This window comes from Larus michahellis, chromosome 1 (genome assembly GCF_964199755.1).
Source record: "Larus michahellis chromosome 1, bLarMic1.1, whole genome shotgun sequence".
Taxonomy (NCBI): domain Eukaryota; kingdom Metazoa; phylum Chordata; class Aves; order Charadriiformes; family Laridae; genus Larus; species Larus michahellis.
The window spans coordinates 151,051,345-151,077,329 of NC_133896.1; the positions used below are offsets into that span (position 1 = coordinate 151,051,345).

At 43.6% G+C, this 25,985-nt stretch overlaps 1 protein-coding gene across 6 annotated transcripts in view; it reads right to left on the minus strand.

Annotated features, from left to right (window-relative positions):
* Positions 1-25,985, minus strand: part of CRACDL (CRACD like) — a 64,849-nt gene that overhangs the window by 17,155 nt on the left and 21,709 nt on the right. For 2 of the 6 annotated variants that reach the window (XM_074608856.1, XM_074608847.1), the window contains exons 1-7: positions 25,020-25,284; positions 9,310-9,386; positions 8,187-8,352; positions 5,160-5,295; positions 4,632-4,796; positions 3,933-4,001; positions 559-789 (exon numbers count right to left, since the gene is read on the minus strand). In XM_074608856.1, the coding sequence (XP_074464957.1) occupies positions 559-789; positions 3,933-4,001; positions 4,632-4,796; positions 5,160-5,295; positions 8,187-8,352; positions 9,310-9,376 (834 nt within the window). In that variant the 5' untranslated portion in view covers positions 9,377-9,386; positions 25,020-25,284. Of the gene's footprint in view, positions 1-558; positions 790-3,932; positions 4,002-4,631; positions 4,797-5,159; positions 5,296-6,973; positions 7,092-8,186; positions 8,353-9,309; positions 9,387-25,019; positions 25,285-25,985 lie in introns of those variants that run through there. The other 4 variants (XM_074608882.1, XM_074608874.1, XM_074608865.1 and 1 more) reach the window with 3 other exon arrangements.

The window sequence follows — 25,985 nt, forward strand, 5'->3', positions numbered from 1 at the left end:
TACAAGTTTTGGGTCAGGGAAAGAGTTGAATTCAGAACAGTCATAATGTACAGAATTCGGCTCCAATTAATAGGTCACTACTTATTCTTTCTGTACTTTTTGAAAATATAAGCCAAATTATATTTAGAAAGTTAAAACAGCTCCTCTATCAATACTCTCTCAAAGAATCAAGATTTTACAGGATCTTTCAGACTAGGAAAAGTACTCCAGTTGATTGTAACTCTTTCTGAAAAAAATTTTTTAAGGAAGAAATTAAGCAGTCAGCCCCAACTTCTGCATCACAAACAAGATACTAAATTGTACTGTGCAATAAATTTAAGAATAAAGTGTTACATAAACTGCTTCATCAAGAGTTAACAAGTGATCTCATAATATTTAATCTGTTCTTAGTGTCTACTCCAGATACATAGCCCCATCTAACAGCAGCTATTAAAACCCAATGAAATAACCATGCCGCAATCTGACTTCTCTTACTCATATCTGAGTTTCAAATACAAAGTCCAGTAAGAACTTCCTGGTTTTGCGTCAAAGGTGACACTGTTTTTTTTTCACAAGTACCTGAGAAAATCTTCTCATTTTACTGGATCTCTGGTTCCGGGGTTTTATTAAAAGCTTGTGTCTAGCAGCAGAATTATCCAAGCAAGAGGAAAGCTCAGGTGGAGTGTCAAAATCAGCTGCAGGCAAGACGGCACCATCAGATATCTGGGGAGCTCCAGTTTTAGCACTTCCATGCTTAGGGAACAGCTGACCGTCTGTAGAGCGAGATCTAGAAGAAGGACTCAATGTAACCTGAAAAAAATAATAATGCCCAAATAGAGAATCAAACAAAGAAACAGAGACATGAAAATAACAATTCTACAAATAAGGGGCCATGTTTACTGTCATTTTAAGGTTGCCTCTTTTTGACATCTCTTTGAAATACATTGCATTTCCTAACGTTGCACATGGAGTACTGGTGTTAGCAATTCTGCATTTAACTAGAAGACCTAAAGCACACAAATACCTGGCCAGCATGGTTTAGAAGACAGATTTATGAAGAGTACTCAGTTACAGAACCTAAAGGGCCAGTTTCCTTTCTGGGTCTGTCCTCCAGCATTTGTGTCCAGGTTCCTATAGCTCCCTATACATCATCAGGTCCCTTCCAACTCTGCAACACCCTCCTAAAGACAAAAGAATTGAACATCAGTTGCATTGAGATTTAAGTCGGCTTGCGTTTTCTCCTCATTTATTTGTATCTGCAAAATAACTAGGGAGTTTACCTGAACTACAAAATTTCATTTGTAGATTATTCTGGGGAAGGAAACAATGGACAATTCCTACTAGAGGCCAATAACCCATCCATAAACAACTCCTGAATGCTCCAAGGGGTGCAGTACTTTCACAAAGCTGGAATCCAGCTTGCCTGTGCACTTCACCAAAAACTACCCTAGTGTCAGGGCTGATGCAAAAAGGAGACTGAAAAATTTATGAAAAATTACTCTAAAAAGGGTTCTCCCTTCCTCTCAGATTCAGTTTTTGCAAACAGGCAAAATGATATTCCCAAACTATCTGTCATGGCATTAACATGACCTCTGACAACTCGTGACAGCACTCCCTTTGTAGGCTTGAAATTCCAGTTCGTTTCATTAGAGGAGCTTTCCTTCTTTGTCATGCTTTCTTCTGCGGGCTTTCTTCTTCTTTTTTCTTTTCTTCTTCTTTCTTCTTTCTCTGGAAGTGATACTTTACTGAGGGGGTTGGATGGGAGAAGGGGAGAGCAGGACAGTGTTGGTTTTATTTAGGGAGGGGAAAAAGCACCAGCGTTTTCTGCAAGTAGAATTCTGCATTATGCACTGTAGCCAAAAGTTACTCTGTAGTGTAGCGAGGGCCCAGCTACGGCTTCCTCGACGGCCAGGGGAAAACGCCCATTGATTTTAGTGGAGGCTGGATCCACAGCTTCCGACCATGGTTTCTATTTAAGAAAAAAAAAGTGGCTCAGCCATGCTGAATAATAGATGCTCTCATTAATTTTCACTCTACGATATCTGCAGTCTAGTACTCAAACATGACTAATGTACAACAAACGATATGTGGCTGCATTATACGTTAGTACCTAACAGTGAATACATTGACATTTCAGCTCCATGATAAAGACGCAGCACATGTTCTCTTTCAAGGCACGTCATTATTTGCCTGCCTTTCTTCTGGCTTCTGCTTTTCCTTGAGAACTTTGCATGTCTTCTCGTTGGCAGTGCTCAGTGTTGGCCACTACGCTGGAAAATCAAGAATCTGGTTTGTTACTTAAATTTCAGCAGCCCGAGTGAACGCCAGCTCTGAGCCGGCTGCAGAAGTTGCCTGTCCCACGAAGCCTGGCTCCAGTGAAGCCTGTTGGAGGAGGGGATGGCTGGCAGACCCCCTTCTCCAAATCTCATGTGCACATGGCTCAGCTGTCCTTCAGCTGGTCATGCTGGGTGGCACAAGGTGGAGGGTCATGAGGGAGCCCCATCCCCAAAGCCCAGATGGGACAGTCGCGAACCCTTTCTGCCTTCTGCCATCCAGGAAAGCTTCCAAGACACAGCAAGGTGTCACTCAAAACCTCAGGGCTGCATTGTGCAAAACTGCTCAGCTGGTCTCCTCTGACTTCTAGAAGCGGGGCTAATCTCTCCGAAATGCCAGGTAGTCGATCCTGTGGTTTGGGAGGAAAGCTGTCAGATGGCGCTACTTTCTGGCTGCGCTCTGAGACTGGACTGGGATGAAGAGAGCTCTGAACGAAATGGTGGGACATGTGGAAAAAGCTGAGCAACCGCGTAGTCACCACCACGTCTCAGGAGTCAGCGAGTGAGTCAGAGAGTGATGTTAATGGAACAACAGGGAGCCATAAATCCTCCTTTAGCAAACATGCATCTGGACTGGACAAATTTACAGTGAGCCTATACCAATTTTCAAGAAATACCTTCTTCATGCGTTCTGTTGTTTTTCTTTAAAAATATTACAATTTCACTGCATATAAGCAGTTTTTCGAACAGCTTCATGTGGAATCTAACAAGTGTGGCCAGAAATCTTTGCTAAGCCCTGCTGCAGCTGGCCTTGAAATACATTTTGCATAATTACCAAGGAATAGTCAGCTCAGGACTAGCTTCTCTATTTCCTTTCTGCAATTCCCCTCCATTCCTACTCCTATTTCTAGGAAACGCTCTTCCCTTTACCCCCTGTGTTGTTTCCACCATGACTCCAGCTGCGGACAACTAAAAGGGACTCTTCAGAGCCTTTCAAAACCGCCCTTTAATCAGCCAGAACGGCTGGCTGCTGATTGAAGAAAGCCGTCTGTTTGCCTGTACTCAAGTCCTGAAAACACCACTTCAGCAAAATTCACAGCTCGCGCGAGCTCACGTGGCCAGAATCCGACTGAAGGCTGAACCTCAGGCCCCTAAGCAGCAATGTCAGCCGCTATCATCAAGCAAACACTTTCTACATCAGTGTGAGGTAACCTTGGACTTAAAAGCAAGGGGATAGGCAGATTTCCGAGGATCTAGATTTCGTTCGCGGCTCCTCAACAAGCTTCCTCCCTTATCCCAAGCATGTAACCCAAGCAGCCCTTGCTGCAATTTCCTGTCTTTAAAAAAAAGGGATACTGTTTCAGCGTCTAAATCTGCTTGGCCACGTTTGGAGATTAAATCACATCTGTAAAGTTTGCTAAAGGATATAAGCTATTCTAGAGGGCTTAATTATTATCAACTGGCGATTACTTGGCGTCAGAATTATGTTGATAAGTAATCATAACTTTACATTAGAAGGACAGGATTAAAAAAGCAAAGCAAACAGGTAGGCATGCAATTATGTACACACAAGGGTTTTTTTGCAGCAGACGGGCAACAAAGTAATATTTATGCCTTACATTTCTTTAAAAGACTACAATGCATAATTGCTTGGCCCTTAATACATTTGGCAGAAGTTACCTGTTCTTCTTCTTCACTGCCTGTTCCAGCTAAACTCAAAGAGCTAAGGTGCTTGTGAGAGTCAGAGAACTGTGGGATGGAATGAGGAAGAGATTCAGTAAAAGATGACAAACGAGGTGGATATATTCGCAGAAACCATCTACACATAGCGCACACATACTGACAATGTAAGTTGTTTTTCTCTATAGTCTTAAGGATTAGCAAGGACGCTGCAAACATAAAGTGTAAGACAAGCAGATAAGGAATGAAATAATGTATAACAAAACTATCATTTAAAAAGAAAAAACAGTTCCAAATTCTTTTATGTTTCTTTTTCTGATGACAGCCTAGAAAAACATTAAAGAAGAGAGCTCTCTTATCAGCACATTCAAGGGAGAATACAGATTTTTCAGCTTTTTTTTTTTAATGCCTGGCAGCTCTCTGTAGTCCTTAAAAAAACCCCAGCATCCCCATGCACGCACACAAACACATCCTCTCCTTCCTAGTTCTGCATTTTCTGGCATGATATTTATATTTTAACAGGAACAAAGACTCTAAGCAGCTGTTTATCCAGAGAGATAGCATTTCACCATTTCAAGTAAAGTATTTCAGGCATAAAGTAGTGATACATATAGCAAACCAAATAATTTATTCTGCCTTCCACACATCGGTAAAGCAAGTCATTAAACACTGGTTTTTGTCAACACCAGAATTACTCACTCTTGTTGTTGTGCCTGAATATACGTTTTCATGCAGCAAAGACATTTCTGGAGGGCTCCTGGGTAATCCATCATCTTCAGAACTGGTCCCAGCATCCTCTGTTCGCTTTGCATGAAGTCCAAATGGAGGTGGAGGTCCCAGTTTCATGGTAGGCTGGAGCTTCAACTTCAGCATGGCATAAAATACATTAGTATGTGACAGCAGTGGAGGTTTCCCCAGTACGTTTTTAGCTCAGGTCAATGAGTTACTTTTATTTTAACTTCACAATTGAATGATCCAGAGCACAGGAGATTTCTCTTTAGACATTCTCTTAGGGAGCCAAACAACCTATCCGTTTTTCAACTATCATTTAAGTAGAACCAAGATACGATACTGCCGTCTAATTAAACGCGATATTTAATGTAAGCTGCAAACAGATATTAGTTACTAATCGAATGTTCAACCACAAATATTATCCCAAAAAATCAAGCCTGGAAAGACATTCTACCTCTTGCATTTGAGAAAATTATGTTATGTTGTGTAAATTACCTGTAAAGCTCTAATCCGATCAGAAATGTTTTCTTGAGAAAACACTCTTACTGGCCTTGCAGGCTCTTGCCCAGTCTCAGGGATGAAAATGCTATCATGTGACAAAGCTCTGCTTCCCATAATGCCTTTGTGTGTCCTGGAATAATACAACAAATGAGTGAAAATGTACAGATTTTTTTGCCAGTCCTATTACTCTTAACTCAGGTGGCCTGTTGAACGTGGAGTGGAAGACACGTATGCGCAGCACACATTACACATGAGATTCCAGACTTCGACATGAATACAATACAGTCATACAGGCTAATCTAGGTAACACCTTTAAAAATCAAACAAAAATTTGCAAATGCTGTTATCTGTCACGTTAACAAACTGAATCAAGGTTAAAGAGAATTTAACCCTGGCAACTGAGTTACATCTTATGGAAAAGCTACTGCCCCTTAGCTGGAAGCCAGCAGCTGGGTGGCGTGACAGTGGCGCTGGCAAGCCCAGGTGCAAAATGAAGGGAGTTCACGTAAACGAGCCTGTACCTGAGAAGGACTGACTTCTTGCTAATGTGTCTGGCAAATGACTGACCATTACCAGAGGAAGAATAAGTACCTTTTACTATTAAAGGCTGTGGTACAGCGTTTAATGTATCTCCGCCACGTAGGTCATTAAGAAATATATTCCAGGCAATGTAGTTCTCACATAGAATCATTTGCATAAATCCTTATAAGATGCTTTCAGGGTCCTGTGCTCTATGTAAGGATTCCTGGGATTCCCCCTTATGAGCCTGGGGGACACGTTTTTTCATCGACAGCTCGTTGTGGGCTGGTGAGAGGAAGCAGGAGATGCTCTGTGGATAGCTTCTCTCATATTCTGTTTCCTACTTTAGAGGCAATGTGGTAAGTAACGTCTTTTGCAAATGTTACATGTGGGGCACGAACACCTTTTTTCCTCATGGGAATGGTACAGGAGACCCATGGACAGACAGCTAGCTGCTAGGAGGTCTATTGTGCTCACAGCTTAGCTCATAGCCTAACAGAGCAGGGACCAGAAATGCATTCACAAGGCATTTCTCCCAGGATTGCCTTCTTTTAATTTTTTTAAACAAGACAGCTACTAAATGGCAAACCAGAGTACAGAACTGTTCAGGTTCATATAACTATCAAGTTAATTGAGCAGGCATTCTAGAGAAAAAAAAAAAAGAAAGAAAGAAAAAAGGAGAAGAACTGTGTATTTTTGTATCTTAGTTACTGTCATAGGGACATTCAGGAACATAAACAAACAGCAGAAAGTAACATTTTCCTTGTAATGGCTGCTATAAATATGTTTGATAAAACAATAGCAGGAAAAAGTTGATCTGTATTCCTGCTGCAGAAGGAAGGAAAGCCTGCTGCTCCTGCTTAATGCATTAGAGACATTAGAAGAACAATTTATCTAAGTGAAAATGTGCTCTCTGCAATGCATCCAAGGTCAGATAGATCTATAGCAACTTGCAAAGTAAGTGCCAGTCCGGGCTGCGATGGCTGCTCAACTCACCAGCATTTTACAAAGACCGCAAGGGCAGCTGGATGAGCAGCGTTGCTACACGTGCACATTTATCCCCGCGTGCTACCTTTGCTTTCTCTTTCTAGCAGACGCATACCTCCTGGATGCGTAGAGGAGATACCCTAGATGCCTCCTCAGATTATGAGTGCTCGAATTAATTTTCCTTCCTTTCAAGGAATTTCCTGGTCTTTGTCTGTCTAAACACATATTAAGAAACAATAATGTAACAACCCTGCAAGTAACGGCACAGGAACATTGCCAGACCAGCCGAAGATCATACTCACTCGGACATGACCTTGTCGAGTCGTGCACGAGGGAGAGGAAATCTGAGCATCCATGTCTTAAATATATGTTGTCGAACAACAACGCCATAGCCTACTGTTAAAACTGGTGCTGCCAGCCCAGAACTCCTGGGGCTTCAAGCTGGACTAACGTTACTGTTGCCAACACCCAGAAGACCAAAAAAAAAAATAACTGTTAATAATTTCTTTTGGTTGTTTGGCGCTGCCTGGTGGCCGCATTGTATAATGGCGTTTTAAATGGCCCGGATGGTTTGCCTTTCCCATTCCTGGGCACAGCAGCATCTCCTCGCCTGAGGACCAGGAGGCTTGTTCTGAGAGGCACATCTACCAATGCAAGGACTTGCTTTTTAGGCAGCTGAGGGGCTCTTCAGTAAATCTCTCCATCCAGGAACACATTTGAACTTTAGACCGGGTTTCTCACAGCTACCTTTCAGTAGCGGGTAACATTTTTGGCAATGCCTGAACAAAGACAGGATTTTCAGAGGCAGACAGACACACAGGCTGGGATTCATCCGGTCTAACTTCGGACGTTAAACCACAGGTATCTACATCGAAGCTGGTAACCCCGGTTCTCTAGAAATAGACGCTTCTAGAGTCTGGTTCATCTGAACAACTTCAGATGTCTACACAAGAATGATACGAGCTTCCTTAGTAATGTTGACTTCCCTCTGATGATTACAAAAGGCAACTGGTGACTAATTTAGACGCAAACATTTGTCCCTTGGTCAGATGAATCCCACGTATACAGATGAAATAAAGGCTTCACGGCTTCTGGTTCCTGCTGATTGCAGTTGCAGTCACCCCCTTATCCCTTCCTTGCTTTCAAAAACTGTCATAAAAGGTTTAACAAACCTTAGGAGATATATCTTAAAGGCATAAGACAATTGTGGTAAGATAGAAGATAAGTACCTAATTCATTTTTGAAGATGGGAATTACATTCTTTTGAAATGATAACCCAAGGCTTATTGATGATTAAATGAAAGCATTTTTATTTATTGTTTCTTTCTGCGCCCCATCTAGTTCCCTTCTGATTCGCCTTGCATCAGCCATTTTAATTTGTACTTTCCTGAAGAAGCCAACTGTTTGAGAATGCAGCATTCTGAACAAGAAAAGGAGGCAATTTTGGGGTGTCTTTAATCTATAAACATGGCAGCAGTTCTGTATTTGTTTACCAGCCACAGTCCAAAGACTTACTTGAGTTCATCTTCAGAATCATAATTAACATGGATGTCGTGTGAGGCTGTGACATCGCTCGTTGACTGGCATAGCTTCAGACTGCTGCTCCCAGAAGACGGTGTTTCTTTCCTTTTCTTTTTCCCAAAAAACTTTTTGAAAGATTTGAACTTTGATTTTTTCTTTCCTAAATGAAGAAACACAAAGAAGATGCAACCAGCAGCATTTGCAAGTTTTTTGAACAATAATAATTCCCTTATAAATTCTTCATAAGTGGATTTTTTTCTGGAAGAGGCAACACAGTCTGCTCTTGCATTAATGTATTTTAAGACTATACTGATAGCATGAAATTACTATTATCTTGGAGAATGGATTACAATGTTTATGACACATAAGAAATAACCTACGGTGTAGGATCTTTCCTAATAGAGTTTCTACATGCCTCTTGAGATAATTAGGCTGTGAAGAAAAACTTTGGTATTAACAGCCTGGAATATAGAGAAGAAATTACAACTTGGAAACCCACTGCCTTTGTTCAGCAAGCTAAATAGTGAAGATAAGGACAACGTTGTTACCAAAACCAATTTAAATGTAGAAAAGGCTTACTTAGGTGGAATGTGCAGTGTCGGGAGGCTAATGCTTATATAATGTCAGTTTTATAATACATCCCAGAATATTTTGAATGATAATTATGAGACTCAATGGATCACAAAGTATTAAACAAGAAATCAAGCAATAATCTTGAAAAGCAATGCTAGTCTGCTCAGTAAGGAACGACCTGAATTAGGATCATCTGCAAGCTCTGTGAAGGAAACTACCTGAAATGAAATCGGAGTTTTGCACAAGACATCCCAACAACTTGTGCCTGTCCCATGTAAGTTGGCAAGACTGTACTGTGAGGCATCCCTGTCAGCGTTTCACTTATCATTGTTGGGTAAAAAAGTTAACTTCGTCCCAAAATGCTAGAAAACTCTTATTTCAAGCCTCTGAAAATATCAAAAACATAACAGCTCTTGGAGACAGGAGGAAAGAAAGGGAGAACACGTTCTCTAAACAAACAGATTTGCTTCTGTGATAGAGCTAAGGCATTGACACTCAAGAAGTCACAGCACTTTTCATTCACTGGGGAAAGGAGCAATTCTACCTGAGTTGTCCTCTCCATCTCCTTCAGTCTCTCGCACCTTAGGGTCCATTATCCTTGAGGAATTCATGTGACAGTCACTAAAGGAGGTAAAAAAAGTGTCAGTCATATCAACAAAGTAACAGTACTTCACTATATATATGTATACATACATACGCACAAGTTACTAAAATGGAAAAATATAAAATATTATGTGTATGCTTTTATATATAAATACATAGACAATATATATGTAAAAATATGTAGTATATATAAAAATATACATAAAATATAACAATATCCCATAGGATGAAGCTTATTAGTCTAAGGTATAATAAATTCCATAGAATTTTTCCACTTTCATAAGACAATAGTACATTATGGTTTAGTTAACCAACTGGCCTCTCCTGGCTGAAAACTGAGTTTGATGAGATTCTCAAGTGCTTCTAAAAGCATGCATCAGAGGAGGTGGGCTTCTTTGACTCTCCCTCTCTGCACCTATTCAGGACCACAGGCAAAATGTCTTTTGTGATTACTACAGTATTTGGGTAACGTGTACAAGTAATGCCACATCTGTGACACATCTAGTCAATCATTAAACAGGCTCAGGGCGTTGCAACAGCAATGCAGGAGTGCAAATCAATACCGTTAAAACCTCAGCTGCTATGTGCATGCCCTGTAGCATCTATAAGCTATATGCATCCAGGGTGGGATCCTACAGCCTCTACGTAAATTATAGATGCCATAACTCAGATCCGCAGCTGTGGCTCGCTGGCACAGCTCCGCTGCATCCAGCTGCACTCAGGTGAGGGTGTATTTTTTTTAATCTGAATGTTTATATGCCATACTTCGCCTGTTCTGAATAGCAAAACCACCGGGGAATAAACACGCACATAATGGAAATGTTAGTTTGAAACATGCAGGCAAGTATAAACACATTCCCTCTGGCAAAATCCAAGCAGATAATATATTATATTTCTGACAATCCAGAAACGTGTTGTTGTCCCGTCTCAAACCTTAGCAGCCAATTTTCTAGAGAATAAAAAAGATTTATATAAAGGTTAGCTCCACCATAATGTCAGAGAAGATTTCTGTGACTGATGTGTGACATCTGAGGCCATGAAGAGTGTTTCCACTGGGTGTGCCAAACATTTGGGGCCAGTAATACGTGACGGAGGTGCAGCATGCATCTCCTCACTTAGGAGAAACAGAAAAACACCGAATGCCGATGAGCTCTTTCCCTGCCAGCCGTAAGTCTTGAAGCAAGGTCCTTGCTCCCCTTCTGACCTCACGCAGCCATTCTTCAGGTCTGCCACGTTTTTGCCGTTTCTAAGAATTACTGTGTCTTTCCAAAAAGTGTCCAAGATCTGGGGAAGGCAGCCTGCCACCACTGTGCTGTTGGGGACATCTCTTGCAAGGGTGCAGCACAGGGCAGGAGAGCCAGCTTCTGAGAAGGAGCCAGGTCCTTGGCCAGGTCCCACCACTGCTGGTGGACATCCCTGGACGGCTCTCCAGTGTCACCTGGGGGAAGAGCTGGCTGCTTCGCTGTGGGAGAGCTGTTGAAGAGATCCAGGGGGTGTGCAGGGAGCAAGGTCGTCCAGGTAGGACGACTTTGAAGTGAAGCAGAAAGCGACCTGAGGTGTGGGCCAGAGGTGCCCAGGGTGGAGGAGACACTGGGCACAAGCATCAACAGCCTCTGCCTCCTGGGCAGGAGCCTGGAGGCTCTGATGGTCCCAGCAGGGATGTGGTTATTTTAAATAGTAAACAGGGTAAATAAATCCTAGAAGTTTGGGTGAGATGAGTGATATCGTTTTCACAGTGGGGGGACTGTAAGGCTTTTATAAATATTGCTGCATCTCAACTTGGCGTGCAATTACAAGGATTGGGGAACTGTGTGGACCTTTCACTGCCCAGAGCTTGCGAGTGGATGTACCTCAGGTTTTCAGTTCAAAAGGTGAGCTTCCAGCCGGAACCTAGGGTTTGATGTGACTTTCCTGGGCCCACACTGGCTGATGCGCAGGAGGAGGTGGAGGAGGAGGAGGAGAAGGAAGTGGTGGCAGCCCTCGCCACTGTCGCTATGTTGTGCAAACATGCGCTGTGACGAGGACCACAAGGTGCGCCTGCCTGCCCAGCACCAAGGGTGCAGGAGGCATTTTATGGCTGCTATTACCAAGGGAAGATTTGTTTGTGCCAAAAGACAAACAGGCAGCCTTGAGGATGGGGGGGGGGCGGGGAAGGCAGGGGGAGGTCAGCAGGGGGTGGAAAGGACTGGAAGGAGCGACAGAACACTTGGCAGACAGCACGCTGGTGGCTGGGTTTTCAGAAATACGCTCTAAAGTCAACAGATCAGTTTCTAGCAAACCTTGATTTTAAGCAAATACCGAAGCTGAGACTTAGATACTTGCTTGAGTGTTTTGCCGAGTGACTGTTTCCACTGGAGCAATATCCCGACACAGGACAAAGAGATACTGGCCCCTGCTGAGCATCCGATACTCAGAGATCCAGAGATCCCTCTGTACTGCTCTGCAAGCGGGGCGCTGCACTGCTTAGGGTCTTACCAAACCTAGCTGTAGGCAATCAATCACATTCATTTATATACCTTTAAAATTTACAAAGATATTTTTACTGACATGGGGGCAAGTTGTTTTTCCTTTTAAATGCTTCCTTTGCCTAACACTGTTAGAGAAACGCTGGTTTTCACCTGCTCACCACCCACCAGGAGATAACCCTATTTTCTTTCCCAAATAATATAAACTCAGAGAACTGTTCTATCTATATCTCCCTTTTTTTCCTTCACTGTAACGTATTTTAAACATATCTTTAGGCAGGTTTTCAATCTTTCAAGCTTTTTCCTCAACGTTTGTAATAAAAACCTCCAGTAATAATACATTCATTGTAGGAAAGATTTGATTAAAAGATGATACTTAAGAGCGGAAGCAAAAAAAAAAAACCAGAGGCCAAAGTTTACCCTTGGTATGACTACAACTGCCTGTCGCTCCCCTGGCATAAACAGAGATTTGATTGTTTGTGCTGGAGCTAAATTTTATCTTCCTCAAAGCTTTGCTTAGAATCTACGAAAGCCTACACGTTTAACAGCTGTGCAAGAAACACTGACAAAATCCAGCAGCCTTGAATCAGCACCCACCAGCACGGGTGCTATTCAGTGTGCGGTTACACTTGGATCTGGAGGCTCAGCTGCAGAGCGGGGCTGCTGAGCTTTCTCATTTCCAGTTTCCGTAAGGATCTGCTGAGTTCCATCACTCAGTTAAACCACCCTATGATCTGAAGACTCAGCAGGATTTGCATCCTAGAGGAGTGGTCTGCATCGCTGCTTCTCCTCTGTTAGCGAGGGCAAGATTTACCACACTGCCGGCAGTCGTACTCTTTTTTCTTTCTTTTTTTCCTTTGCATTTTATGTGTGATTCTTTTCACAGCAGAATACCAGAGATATCTGGTTTATCAATTTATTATGAGATTTTATAAGCCCAAAATGTCTGATGATAAATTGCTAAATATTACCCGAGCTTATAACAGTATTTTTTGTATATTGGACTTTTCCCAGCAGAGACTTTTTCCACTTTCCTTCTTTCTTCCCATGCCTCTTCCAGAAGAGCTAAGACACAAGAGATACAGCTGAGACTATGCCAGTGCAGAGAATAGAGAGGGAATATGGCAACACAATAGGTGTTTATTCCCCTTCCTATCCCTCCCAAATGTCAGTACATTCAAAAGTGTGTATCCAAAAAAATCACAGCTGAACTGAACAACACCAATTTACACCTTTTATTCCTGTGTTGTATAAGAATATTCTATTTCTAGTAGACAAAGAAACACCAGTGATTTAAGTGATTTTAAAAAATCTGAATTTAGGGAAATTATTTCACATGAGAGGAAGACCTGCCTTTTTCTCTCTCCAATATCATGATACGCACATGATTACATGGCCTTGTGGATTTGGGAAAGGAAATGCAGGAATTCAGGGGATATAAAGAAAACCCAAATACTTAGAAAGACTCTTGTAGCTGAGGTAGTAAGCGAACCAAAACCATCCTAAATACCAGAGGTGAAGACTGAGGGCAGCTTTTCCTCATCCACCCCCTCTCTGAGGGCTCATACCTGAAATGAAGGCACCATCCATGGGCCATGCCGCCCCTTCTCCTGTCACATGGACCACAGAAAAGGGACAGCTCGAAGTTTCCAGAGGGAGCACGCCCAGGGCACCCGCCCTGATCCCCTGCCAGCAGCAGCCACATCACCAGAGCTTTCACAGCTCTGGAGATGCTCCAACTCCCCGGCACGGGCATTAGTGAAAGCACCACCTGGACACACTCCAGGACACCACCCTTGGCATAGTGCAGGTCCAAAAGCGTGTTGTGATCACCTGCATCCCAAGCAAAAGTTTATTCCTGTAGCTAGGGGAGACCGTGTGCTGAAGACGTTGTGCAACAGGGTGTGGTAGAAGGAAATGTAAGGGAGCTGGGGAACGAGCTTGGCATGAGGTGTTATTCAAAAAGCAAGAGAAACGCTGCTGTTCAACAGGCCTCTCTGCTCAGACCTTCTCCCACTAATAGAGATCCCAACATCACCCCTGCTTTTGAGCTCTCAAACCACTTTCAGTGCTCCCAAGTGATAACGCTTGAACCTAGCCAAATCTCTCACAGCACGTCCAATTATAAAATCCTTTCCAGAAGTCATCCATCATCTTGAGCTTATGTTACTAAGATAAACCTCTCCTCTCTACTCCCCCTTTTGCAACGGGAGGTCTAGGAAGCACAGTGAAGTGCTCCCGCTGAGCTAGCATCGTATGTATGAACCCAGGTATTAGGATTGTCCACGTGAGAGAGATGCAGGTCTCTGGGAATTCAATTAGTTTGTATAAACACATCCAAAAAGCTCACATGAAGGGACAGGAGAATTTGATAACAACTGCAACACCATTTCCAAAGCCATACATCTTCCTGCTCCAGACCTCTCTTTGTATCAAAGGAGTACAGATTTCACTTCTCATTCGGCCTCCAACTTTTAACTCAAATGAACAAATGCACCTGAATGTATGTTTGCATACACACAGCCATCCTAGGAGCTTCATCTGGAGTCCCAGCACTGTGACTGAAGGGCCAACCTGGCTGTCTACCATGTCAGCACCTATACAGGATCTGTACATATTCTAGCTGTGTCTCCATCCTTTTTGAATTATTAAAAATAATTTACCCAGAGAAGACGTATTTTCTGAGAAAACTGTTTTCCTCTACCAAATCTATATAAAATATTGAAGATAAACTTCATGCCAATCCAAGACAAAAAACACCCTGTCACTTTTTTGTACACAACTTTGCTTTTTGTTTTCAAAGTTGCGCAGACAATCCTATCCTTCCATTTTTTCCAAATGTTTTGAATCAGTAAATGTATTACTTTGCAAAAGTCTCTAACTTCATGTGTTCTCTCCTTGGTTTAATAATTTAGTGCGGATGCTGTTAGCACCAACTTGTTTGTGCTGACTGATGTCCATGGGGACATCATCTTCAAAATGCAGTATTTTCACAAATGGTTTGCTGTCTAAACCATGATAGTTCCCTATCCATCTTTATCAGTCTCACACTGAACCTGGCACACTTTCCTCATCTTTTCTTATCTGCATTATTGGTTAATAAAAGGTTTTGTTTCTTTGCTAGTGGCTGACATTCTTCTCCAGCTACTGCTACCCTTGTAGCACGCTCTCATGTTATTAGGAAATCTGTATATTGCACAACCACGACGGTGTGGTGAGAGCCTGCGTGCTACCCCTCAGGCTCAGAGCAAGGCTGGCTGCGAGTAGCTTTGCTGACAGCATCCTCTCCCTGGTTATGTGAGCCTTAGGCCGGCATCCAGGTGAGAGCACCCTGCCTGCACACAAAGTCAAGGCCCTGCTCTCTAAGACTCTGCCTTTTAGGGATCCTCCCATCCTCTTCCCAGTTGCTGCCAAAAGGATTAGAGCTAGCCGTGAGTGATTTGCCCTTTCTCGCAGAAATGACTAATGAAAGTTAGTTGCACCAACATATAATCTCTTCCAATGCTGCTCCTTATGCCAGAGTTTGCTATTCCTCCACCTCCAACATCGGTGGAGGTAGAGGAATAGCAAGCTGTGGCCTGGGGACCAGCTACGTATAACTACTGACACACCACCATCTCTCTGCACCAGCCCTTTCCTTGGCAGTACTCACATCTCTCACTCAAATCCCCTGTGGCATAAGATGGTGCCCGATGTCCCTGTGATCACTGACTGAAGAGACATCAAGCGATCTCAAGTAATAAAATACCTGCTAAAAGGAAGATGGGAGAGGGGAGATAGGATACAGCTCACTGCATGGGCTCCCCTTCCAAGCCTTTGTGCCAACAGGGCGAGACTTGCCATGACCAGCGTGTCGGACTTCACAGGCTGAGACAGGAAAAACAGAAGAGGCAGCAGGTGCCCCTTCCCAAGCCTTTCAATGGGTTTTCTGGGTGTTCAGCTGTCTTTATTTGCCTCTTTCAGTGCTGTTGGGCAGTACGCATTTTCCTCCGCCTAAACCCCTCCCTGGTGCATCTGTCCCTGTTATTCCAAAGACTCTGCAGATTCTTGAGTTTGATCCTCACCAGCCCTTCTGCTCTGCCCCTGCCAACAGCACATTCCTTTCTCTATTACAAACACAAGGCATTTCTAAGGGTTTCTAAGGCACAGGTGAGGAAAACCCGGCTCTCTCTACCTGTTTTTTTTCAAGAACTGATAGACCTTCCTTCCCCCATTGTTTCTGTGAGAAATGAGAATCACTTCATAAAGTAAACACGCCTCCCAAGCAGCTTTTGAAGAGCGAGCTTTTTGTTTTTTTTAAAAAGTGCATTGCAACAGAACACACAAATATAAGAGGTCAGAAGGCACCACTGGGATTGCCCAGCCTGATGTCCCAGGTAGCACAGGGAATAGGCTGTCCCCCAGAAGAATGAAGGGAATTGTGCTCCCCTGATAGAGCTCAGTAACTCGGGGCTATACACTTTGTCAACGGTCATATTTTGTTCATGGGAAAAGCCTTAGCTCTTATGCTTTCTTTAAACCAAAAAAAAAAAAACCCCAACAACAAAGCAAACCAATCAACCACATAAAAGCGTTAAAAGTGAGGGGGGAGGAACTTACATTGGCAAAAGAATAAAGCAAACTCATGTGAAATGTCTTATTCCTATGGAGTAACCCCTTCCTTCTTGCTTTCAGTTCTCTATTTTTTGTGATTTAATAGAGGAGCCAGGAGATCTATTCTACCAACACGGAAAGCATTATTATTAGAGGACTTGTTAGAGTAATAAAGCCACACTGGCTCTCCTTCTTCTTTCTCAGCACACAAAGATATAAAGGCATAGCTGCTTTACACAAAGACACAAGACCTCCCCTGGCCAGCTCCCTACCAGAGATCCTCTGCTATATTTAGGAGCACAAACAGCTTGACATAATACCAGAGTGTTAGGCTTGTGTCAGCCATCTTTACTGATAAAACCACAATCTGTATTTTTAACTTAAATAATACCGAGTGTTCACATAGCCTAGTTTGGCTAATAACGTTCTGAAGAAGTTCATGTTTTCTATACAATTGCAGGCTAATGTCACTCAGAGTCAAGGGTCAGTAAAGTATTAAAAATTCACTGTGCCTCTCCTTAAAAAGCAATAGAAAAGAAAGTAAAATGTCTTGCTTTAGTTATAACAAAATTACATTTGATTCTACATGTCACAATTGCAATTATTCTTGAATTCAGCACTGGGAACATTCCTCAAGCTGTTTCACAAAAATAATTATACAAGGTCTTTTGGTATTCAGAATGAGTAGAAAAATCAACTTCGTTATAAGGTCTCAATGCCTTTAAATTCAAACATAACAGGCTTTCATTGATCTTTCCTTGCTTTTGGAATCATAAATACAGTAAATCGGCTATATACATACAAACACACACACTTACTTTGTGACAACGGAAGAATAAGACACACCTGGAATCACAGCAAGCCCTGAGGAATGGCACACTTACATCGGCTGCCCCATCAATTAAGCTAATGTAAGGGTGTTCTTGTACAGTGCAGAGGTTAATAGGAGTTCAAGATGCAGAAAGTGCTTAGCACTACCCAGAACAAGATCCTTATTTAGCTTTACCTGCTATTCAGAAGAAAACTCAGTGGGCCAAGTTAACCAGACAACGAAGGTAATTGCTAACATCAGAGCTGAATATGGCCCAATTTTCACCCATTCTGAACCCATCTATACTGCATGCAGTATTTATTCTCAGCTGCATAATGAGTGGTGTAGTCAACAGTGTCATTTCAACAGTTTTATTAAGTTTCTTTAAAAGTTAATGACAAATCTTTTCAAATGTCAGGTTCATCTGAACACAGAATATAGCTATATGCCAGGCCTGCTTCCAAATATTTTGCCATTAGTGTGATGAAAAATACAGTCCGGTTTGGCCAAACACAAGTAATGAGGAAAGTGCATGAAATAAAGAGACTAGGCTGGGCTTTACCGGGTTCCTCGGGAATTCCTGTGCTGGAAGGATGAAATAATGATTGGGATCATCTATGAACCATGTGCAGAATAGTTTTAATATCAAATATTTAAAGTAAAGAAAAAAAGAAAGAGAGTAGGGAATGCAAAGAGAATGAATTAAATATTCTAAGAGAAGCCTGAGCCCTTCCAGGCAGAGATATACCAGCCTACCAGCTGAGACTAGCCAGAACAGAAGCAGGTTGATTTCCAGGAGCTGCTCATGGAAGGTGCCATCAGGAGCCCTCGGTCCTCAGCGCTCCCTTGGCTTTGCCTCATTTCAGCCCACACCGCTCTGCCGAACTGGCTGCAGCCGTGTGCTAACCTGGAGTCACCTCGGACGCAGGGATAACAAGAAGCCATGTCTCAAGCCCAAGGACCGGTCCCCCTCCTGGGTCATCCTAGCATGAAGGAATGGCGAGGACGGAGTGAGATCCAGCTGGAGCGGCAGGAGGGCAGTGGGAGGTGGTGGGGAACAGGAGCATCTTCCCCTGCATTCCCTCTGCAGCACTCTGACTGCCGACTCAGAGGCCAGTTTCTTCCCCAGCATCCACACAGACCGTCCAAGAGGTACAGCCACTGTCAGCGCAATCTCAATCCTCTAAAATTTCCCCAGGGAACAGCACTCACATATTTCAGCAATAACTGCTACCTTGTAAACACATTCCACATTCCTGTTGCATTAAACCCCACAGGCCAAATGCAAAGCTCAACGGCCTCTTGTCTAACTGTTGTACAAGGCTTGCTCTGAAGTGGTACACGTGGCAGGCTTTTAATTGGGAAGGACCTTATTTAGCCTCTTTTGACCTTCCCAATTTAGTCCCTCTCGGCTTTCAGTTAGTAATTATTTTCTTGAGCCCAGATGGGAGAGAGATGAGCCACGGGCTCCTTTCTCTTTCCTCCAGCCGAGTAACACTCAGATCACTTCCAGAAAAAAAGAGCATGAGATTTTTAATGCAAGGTCACAGCAACACATGACTGCCGCAGGGGTTTCAGGTAGGAGGCCAGGTAAGTTGGACAGTCTTCCTAACCCAAATAATTTCTTATGTGAACAGGCTGGAAGGTTACTTTCTGACCACACCACAATAAACAACATTGCTGAGTCCTTTCATCTTTGCTCGGAACCTTCCTCCACAGTCTATAAGAAAAACAGTCAGGATTTCACAAATGTAAGAGCCCTAATTTTTTGTCATCTACTCCCTCATGACATGTACTTGCAAACTTTTCATTCTTACTACCCATTCAGGACATATTTGTTATTTTGTGTTTGAAAGAGAGGAGGTATTTTCCCGTAGCTCTTCTCTCCCCGTACACTTGCAGGTCTGTGCTCCAAACCACACTCTGTGCTCCAAAACAAGGATATGAGCAAATGGAAATAACTGCCGCTTGCTCAGATTCTCATTTTCCCCTTCGCTCCTTCCCTGCAGCAATAACCTCAGTGAAAATAACCTCTGGCGAGTCACTCCACACATTTCACCTCCAGTTGCCACTTCAGACTTGAGACTTTTGGAAGTCAATACCCCTGAATGCAGCTTAATAGATTTTACTGCTGCCTTGTCAGAAGTCCAGAGCCAAGCCTCCAGTGTGCCCTACACCACCAGCAGAAGCCCACTTGTTCCCTTGGACTGGGAAGTAGAAAGCATTTGCATGTGCCAGTTTGTCCAGGACAAGTAACAGTGAGCATGTGTCCTCATATATTCAGAAGATTATATGCAAAAATGTCACATGCAGAACAAAATGAGGAGAGGGCACTGCAGAAAATAGAAGAAAGGACAGCACTGAAAAGCTCGAACCTTCCCTGACAGTGCTTCTAACAGTAAGGGACGTAGTCACTGGGAGGGCTCCTGCTCCTTTATCTATCCAGAGCCGCAGAAGAATACACTACCAGTCACAGTGTCATACCAGTTGTGCATCCTCTCTCATCTGCAAAACAGATGGATCCAGCCCTGACAGTGCTTTCATCTTAAACCAGTGCAGGAGGACAGGTGACAAACATCACTGTATGATACTGCTGCTCCTTAGGTTTAATTTCCTAAGGAAACAACATTTACGTGACTGCTCTGTCTATCCTGCTCCATTTCCCCCTGTTTCCCCACCACTTTTGAAGACGTTGGTCCTTATCAGGTGAGTTCAATGGAGAGATGCATCCTAAAGCTATGAAGCTCCACCCAGTTTTGTAAAAATTGGTGATTGTGCAGAGTCCCCACTGCAGCAAAGCAGTTACCTGTTCCACTTGCTAGCCAGATGAACAGCCAGTACACTCGTAGCCCAGGCACAGGCCTGATGAGCCTTTAGGCTGCCCATTAGAGCGTACGGACAGTTCAGGATACGATGGAGAGTCAGGAGGAGAAGGGAGGGACTGAGAAGCGAAGTCCTGCAGAGAGCACACGGTGAGATGCACACTGCAATGGGGGCATTACTGGCCTGGCGGAAGCCAGCTGTTGTTTGGAGAATGACACTGACGTTATCGTGATGCTGCCACTTTACTTGGAGGTGGAGAGAAGAAAATAGAGTGGAAGAGGCAGCTGCCAGCTTTTGTGGCTCTCTGAAAGACCTGAGATTCAGATCTGCCTTTGACCTCAGGTCATGTGGGACTTTCTGGAGAACATCACGGCGTTTCAAGAAACCATACTACAAAGGTACAGTTGTTTCCGTTCATACCACGGAAAGGTATGCAAAGGCTCTCCAAAGGGGGAAAAGAATTGTTGGCACCTGCATTTTACAGATGGGTACAAGAGTATGGAGAGATTAAATCCTTTTCATGATGTCCTTCAAGAAGCATCTCTCAGAGTAGGGACCAGAGCGAGTCTCTCATGCAGAAGCAGTGCTCCGCTCCAGGCCCGTCCTTGGTCCAGCTCCGCTGTAGCCGATGGTGCAGACGCAGGTGCCCTCTCTGGTCCAGGGCCCAGCTCCCTGCGGTGTAGTGGAAGGCAGGAGGCGAAGGGAACTGGATTCCACTCCCTGGATCTCCCTTGGAAGAGGTCCCATGAACCACTGGTGGGGAATACACTGAGAGAAATGTCCCCCTTTCCCACATCACCACTTGCCCTCAGTCTCTTCTCACTTCTGCCACTGGGGCAGAAATTCTCCCTGTCCTCCTCTGAGCACTTTCCTTGTGAAACCCCTCACTGTTTTAATATCCCTTTGGCAGAAAGCTCTCATGCGCATTTGTTCCTGGCTGTATCTCCCTCTAGGCAATGGAGAAAAGATATTCAGATATTAATAGGTCTAAATCACCTAACTCCAAAGAGACACGTCTCTGTGGAGGAGAGAAGGAAGCCAGGGTTACCTAGCAGCTCATGGTTAGATGCTTTGCATTCCCAACCCCACTGTCCTACCCTGTGTGCCAAGTAAGCCCCAAAGGCTACACAGGAACCTGCAAATGATGTTTAAAAGGGGTAGGAAGGAAAAGATCCATCTGGGGACTCATCCCTTTTGTCCCCAGGCTCCCATCTTTGAATACACCATGAATGTTTTACTTCAATACTCAAAGCCTGATGAGATGCAGGTTATTAATTTATGACTATGACAAGATTATTATGGTTAATTTAACATGTGCAGGCACTTAACTAACTACTGTTGGGAAATATTTGTCATTAATTCAAAAATTTCCTGCCTGCAATTTGGCAGATAGAGCGTGAGCTGCAGAAATCCAGCATGACATAAAGAGCTCTCATCTGCCATCACCTTTACATGTGACTGTACAATACTTGAGCTCTGCCTGATTTAAACGAGCACAACAAAATGTACTGCAGCATTCATAAATTAAATGGCATCGGCATTCAGATGCTAGAAAAATCTAACTTAAGAGTACGATCTTTCAGACGTAGGAAGAGGAGCAGAGAGGCACACAACCTCCCCACGGAGAGTGAGAGGGACACCATTGGGAGAGAGGGCGGCAGAGAAGCATTCCTAATCAAAGCTCAGAAGGCAAAACTGTGTGAGTAAAAGCTGCTTGTGGTAGGCTTTCCTCCCACCTCCTGTGGGTCTGCCGTGATCCCAACCGAGGCAGGTGGTGCAGAGTAAACCACTGAAGTGGTTTCATTCAGGGGCAACCTGTCTCTCAGGCATGGCACAACCTTTAGGGCCATCCCACACCCTGCCCTGGCCACTCCTGGCGGGGAAACTACCCACCTCAAACTGCTTTCATTTACTTTCCCAGGGAGGCAGGTGAAAAAAATCTGTGTATACAGAGCTAGTTACTGCAATAATTCCAAATTCATGTCCAAAACGGCCAGTCTCATGGCACCTGTGAAGGGTCCTAGCACTTCCTGGCTTTTTCTGATTCCTTGGGCAGGTCCAAAGTAACAGAAGAGATGCTCAGCACCCATCAGTGTCTTACATAGTTTAGTGATCAATTGTTTTGCCCACAAAAGCCCTTTAGCTCTGTGTTTTTGCAAGCCCTATCACTATCAGACGCATCCCACCTATCAGCCCTTCCCAGCGCAGTGGCTCCATGCATTGCTGGGCCTTTTTCAGTTCTCTTATACAGTACAGTCTCCTGAGGAAGAGCATGTTTTGGTACACCACATCTTTGAGCTTCACATAGGTGTGTCAGGATAAAACTTGGGAACATACTACCAGAGGGGACTTCCTGAACGTTCAGTCCCCTGTTGCTGCTGGGAAACACTCCAGTCTTATTTTGAAAACTATTCAATTTCCAACATCCCTTTGACTGAAATGCTATTCCAGAACTTTGTAACTCTGATGGTTAGAAATTCCCCGACTAAATGGTCAGTCTATACCTGTTTATTTTTGTGCCAATATGGTCCTTTCCCCGAGGCAGCTTTTCTATCCTGCCTCCTTAGAGAAGGTGTCCACCTCCCCTTTCAGCCTTCATCTGTGAAGCCAAACAAGCCACAGCACCTTAATTTCCTCCCAGAGATAAGCTCTCCATTCTCCTGGCCATCTAACCCTTCTCTTTACCCGTCCAACTCCGAGCTCACCTCTTCTGGCAGACAGACGCCCAGAACCGGACACTGGATCCCGGGCAGTCTCTATAGCTAGATGACACAAACCTCACTCTTGGATTTAAGCCCCCCAGCTCCCAGCTAGACTTGCACAGGTTGGCAGACAGGCGGAGAGGAAAGCATTTACCTTCCACCTCTAGCCTGCCCTCTACTGCAGAGTCCAAGGACATGTCTGAGGTGTTTGCTATCAAGAAACGCCATTCTGTGCAAGTCCTATATTCCAATAACCCCCCCAGACTTGGCTCTTTCCTACGTCCAGCCACCCAGATTGCTGATTCTGGCTGCCAATACCAGACTACAGAACACATTCCAGCTTCTTTTCAAACCCTGAAACCTCGGCATACGTTCCCTTGGCTGGACTCACAAGGGCCCAGCCATCTGTGTATCTGCAGAGTGAGTGCCTCTGGTGTAGGTGTAATGGGAAAATATTTAGGCTTTTACATGCAGTTGGCAAATGTACTAGCTCAAGCTTGAGAAAAATCTGACCCTCTTTGCCTAGGGGCCTCCTTCCTTTTAACGTTTTTTTCAGACATTTAAAAAATATTTGTGAGTCACGGCAATGGCCAGGGAATGAGATGTCTAGCAGAGCTCCCAGCTCTGGCAGAAGAGCATTACTAAGAGGACACCACAAGGCTTTGTGAAGAGGAGAAAGATGAGAAAGTGCTGTATGACTTAATCTCTCGGGTCCCACGCTCTGAGGGTGCTGCTTTACTAAAACAGCTAGATCAAAGTGAATAAAGAGGTTTCTGCTGTTAACTGTCTCCTGAAAGTTGTTGACCTTGAGACCAGAACAATTAAATGAAATGTGAAGCACATTCTCAAACAGGTATTTCTCCTTCTCTTTCTACATCAACGTAAACACACAGGAGTGTGAAGTTACACACTTCGGAGAGCCTTTTGTAATAAATAACATCCTGAACTGCACAAAGATCTTGCCCAGGTATGGATTTTTTTCTCTCTTCTTACACGGACATATACACCGTGGATCCTAGGAATGGATGTATGAGCTCTCCCGTATGTATGATACAGACAAAAAGCTTGGGATACCAAATTAGACATGCACACTTTGAAAAGCGGCCACTGTATCAGGTATGCAATGTGAGACTCTGGGAATTGTTCTTCTGAATACCAAGTGTGGAAAATATCAATTGAAACTGCACTTACTCAGTCTCTCTGAAGAAATCAGCTCCTGAATGCCTTAGAGTCAGCACTCAAATTAAACAGCTTCATATTAGAGATAATTAAAATATATGGCTTAAAAAACAATTTGGTCTTTTACGTCCCTATTCAAAATGCACCACTACAGTACTCCTGTGCAAAAAAAACCACCCTACAAACATGCTTACAGTGTACCTGTCCTAGAGATTTGCAGCCAGATCTTTGGCTGATGTCACTTGGCAGGCCTCTGCTGAAGTTAGTTGGAGCTGTGTCAAATCATATCACTGAAGAGCTGGAATGTACTGTTTATAGACTTCAGAAAAAGCCAAGTTAAATAGCTTATATGCACCTGGAGACATTCATTTCCACATTTTTCAAAATACGAAAACTGTATTTTCTGTGAGGAGTGGTCCTTCAGAAACTGTCGTGCCAGCCCTGTAGCAACACTAGATCCGAATATACTCTGGTTTAAATCCTACCATCTCTGCTATCTGTCAGTAGAGAAGAGAGGCTACAGCACAAGGAAGACAATTCACTTTTCCTAAATTTTTTTTTTCCGCTGAACGGCACATCACTTTAATTTTTACATTTGTCGAAGGGTTTCTACTTGTAATCTATGAAAGGAAAACAAAAAGCAGTAACAAATCCCATTGTGTTACCAACCAGAGGCAATGATTGCTGGCCTCTGTAAACAATACATAGTTAGAGGGACTTGCTGTTTTCCATTTTGTAAATGTGCTACAAGGAGCCAGTTGCAGCGAGAGCATGGCAACCGATAACTCTTGCTCACTTAAGGATTTTTCATTAGCGAATTCTACAATAAATTAACTAGAGAAGTTTGAAGGTTGTTTTCAGCACTTTGTAAACAGACATCACAAGGAACAAGGGAAGGCACTTCTATCTTTCCACTTAACTTTTTTACTTACCATCCGACGTAACTTTAGTAAGTACAAAGGCAGATCAATACTCCCACAACTGAATGTTGTGCATCTGCGTAACCAAGAAACACATTACACCTGTAGGAAAACAACCTTTAAAGCACCTCAGACATAAACTTTCTTCAGCTGCTTACCTGCGTACGTTCCTGTTTGCGAGATTCAATGTAACACAAAAGACTACCGGTGTTTCAAAAGGGATCTGTCACCTCGCCAGACATTTAAGCGGTACCAAAAAACAGCAGAGGCACTTCAAGTTTGCATGCACAGTTTCAGTTCGGTTCGACTTGGGCAGCGCACACTACGTCTCATCAGTTACCCAGCACCGGGCTACGCTCTGCCTTCCCAAAGTGGGAGTTATTAGCACTGCCCCGATCCCTTCACCAAGTGATCCCTGTATCTAACGCCGAAGGAGTCGGCCAGAGGAGAAAGCACCAGTATCCCCCAGTTGCTAGGAAACAAGCAGGGAGATCCTGACCTGAATTCTTAGCGGAGGCTGATGTCGCTCAGGAAGCTTAGCTGGGTCCTTCCTGGAAAGGCAGGGACATGCCAAAAAGTTACTCCTGGCTTTGCAAAGGCCACTGGGTAGCACCCCCCAGGACAGAGGGACAGCAGCTGAGCTGTTTTTATGCCCAAAAGGCACCTGTTGTGAAAACGGGAAGAGCAGGTGCAAAAGCGGAGGGTGAATTTTCTGTTCTTCGTGCCAGTGAAACTAGAGAGTTTTTAACCTTGAAATAAGATCTTTGTATTTCAAATCTGGTCATTAGATAAAGCAGAAGAAACCATCCACTGCACACACAGCCACAGCACTAACAAAGGCAGTGGCAGAATATTAAACATACGAAAATCAAGACATTAAGATTATCCCAGACGTGTGCTACAAAGCATATTCTAAAGCCAAATTCATAACATAAAAAACTGAAGAGAAGCAAATCAGGAACATTAATGATGACACAAGAACTCTGCATTTTCTGACCTTTTAAATATTTTAAGTTACTGCCACGCCACTGTATTAATTACTCTATTTAGCTTCAGCCTCATCAGCATGCATTTCCTAAACAATGAAAGTAAGAGCAGAATTAGACCTGAAGAGCTAAAGTGCC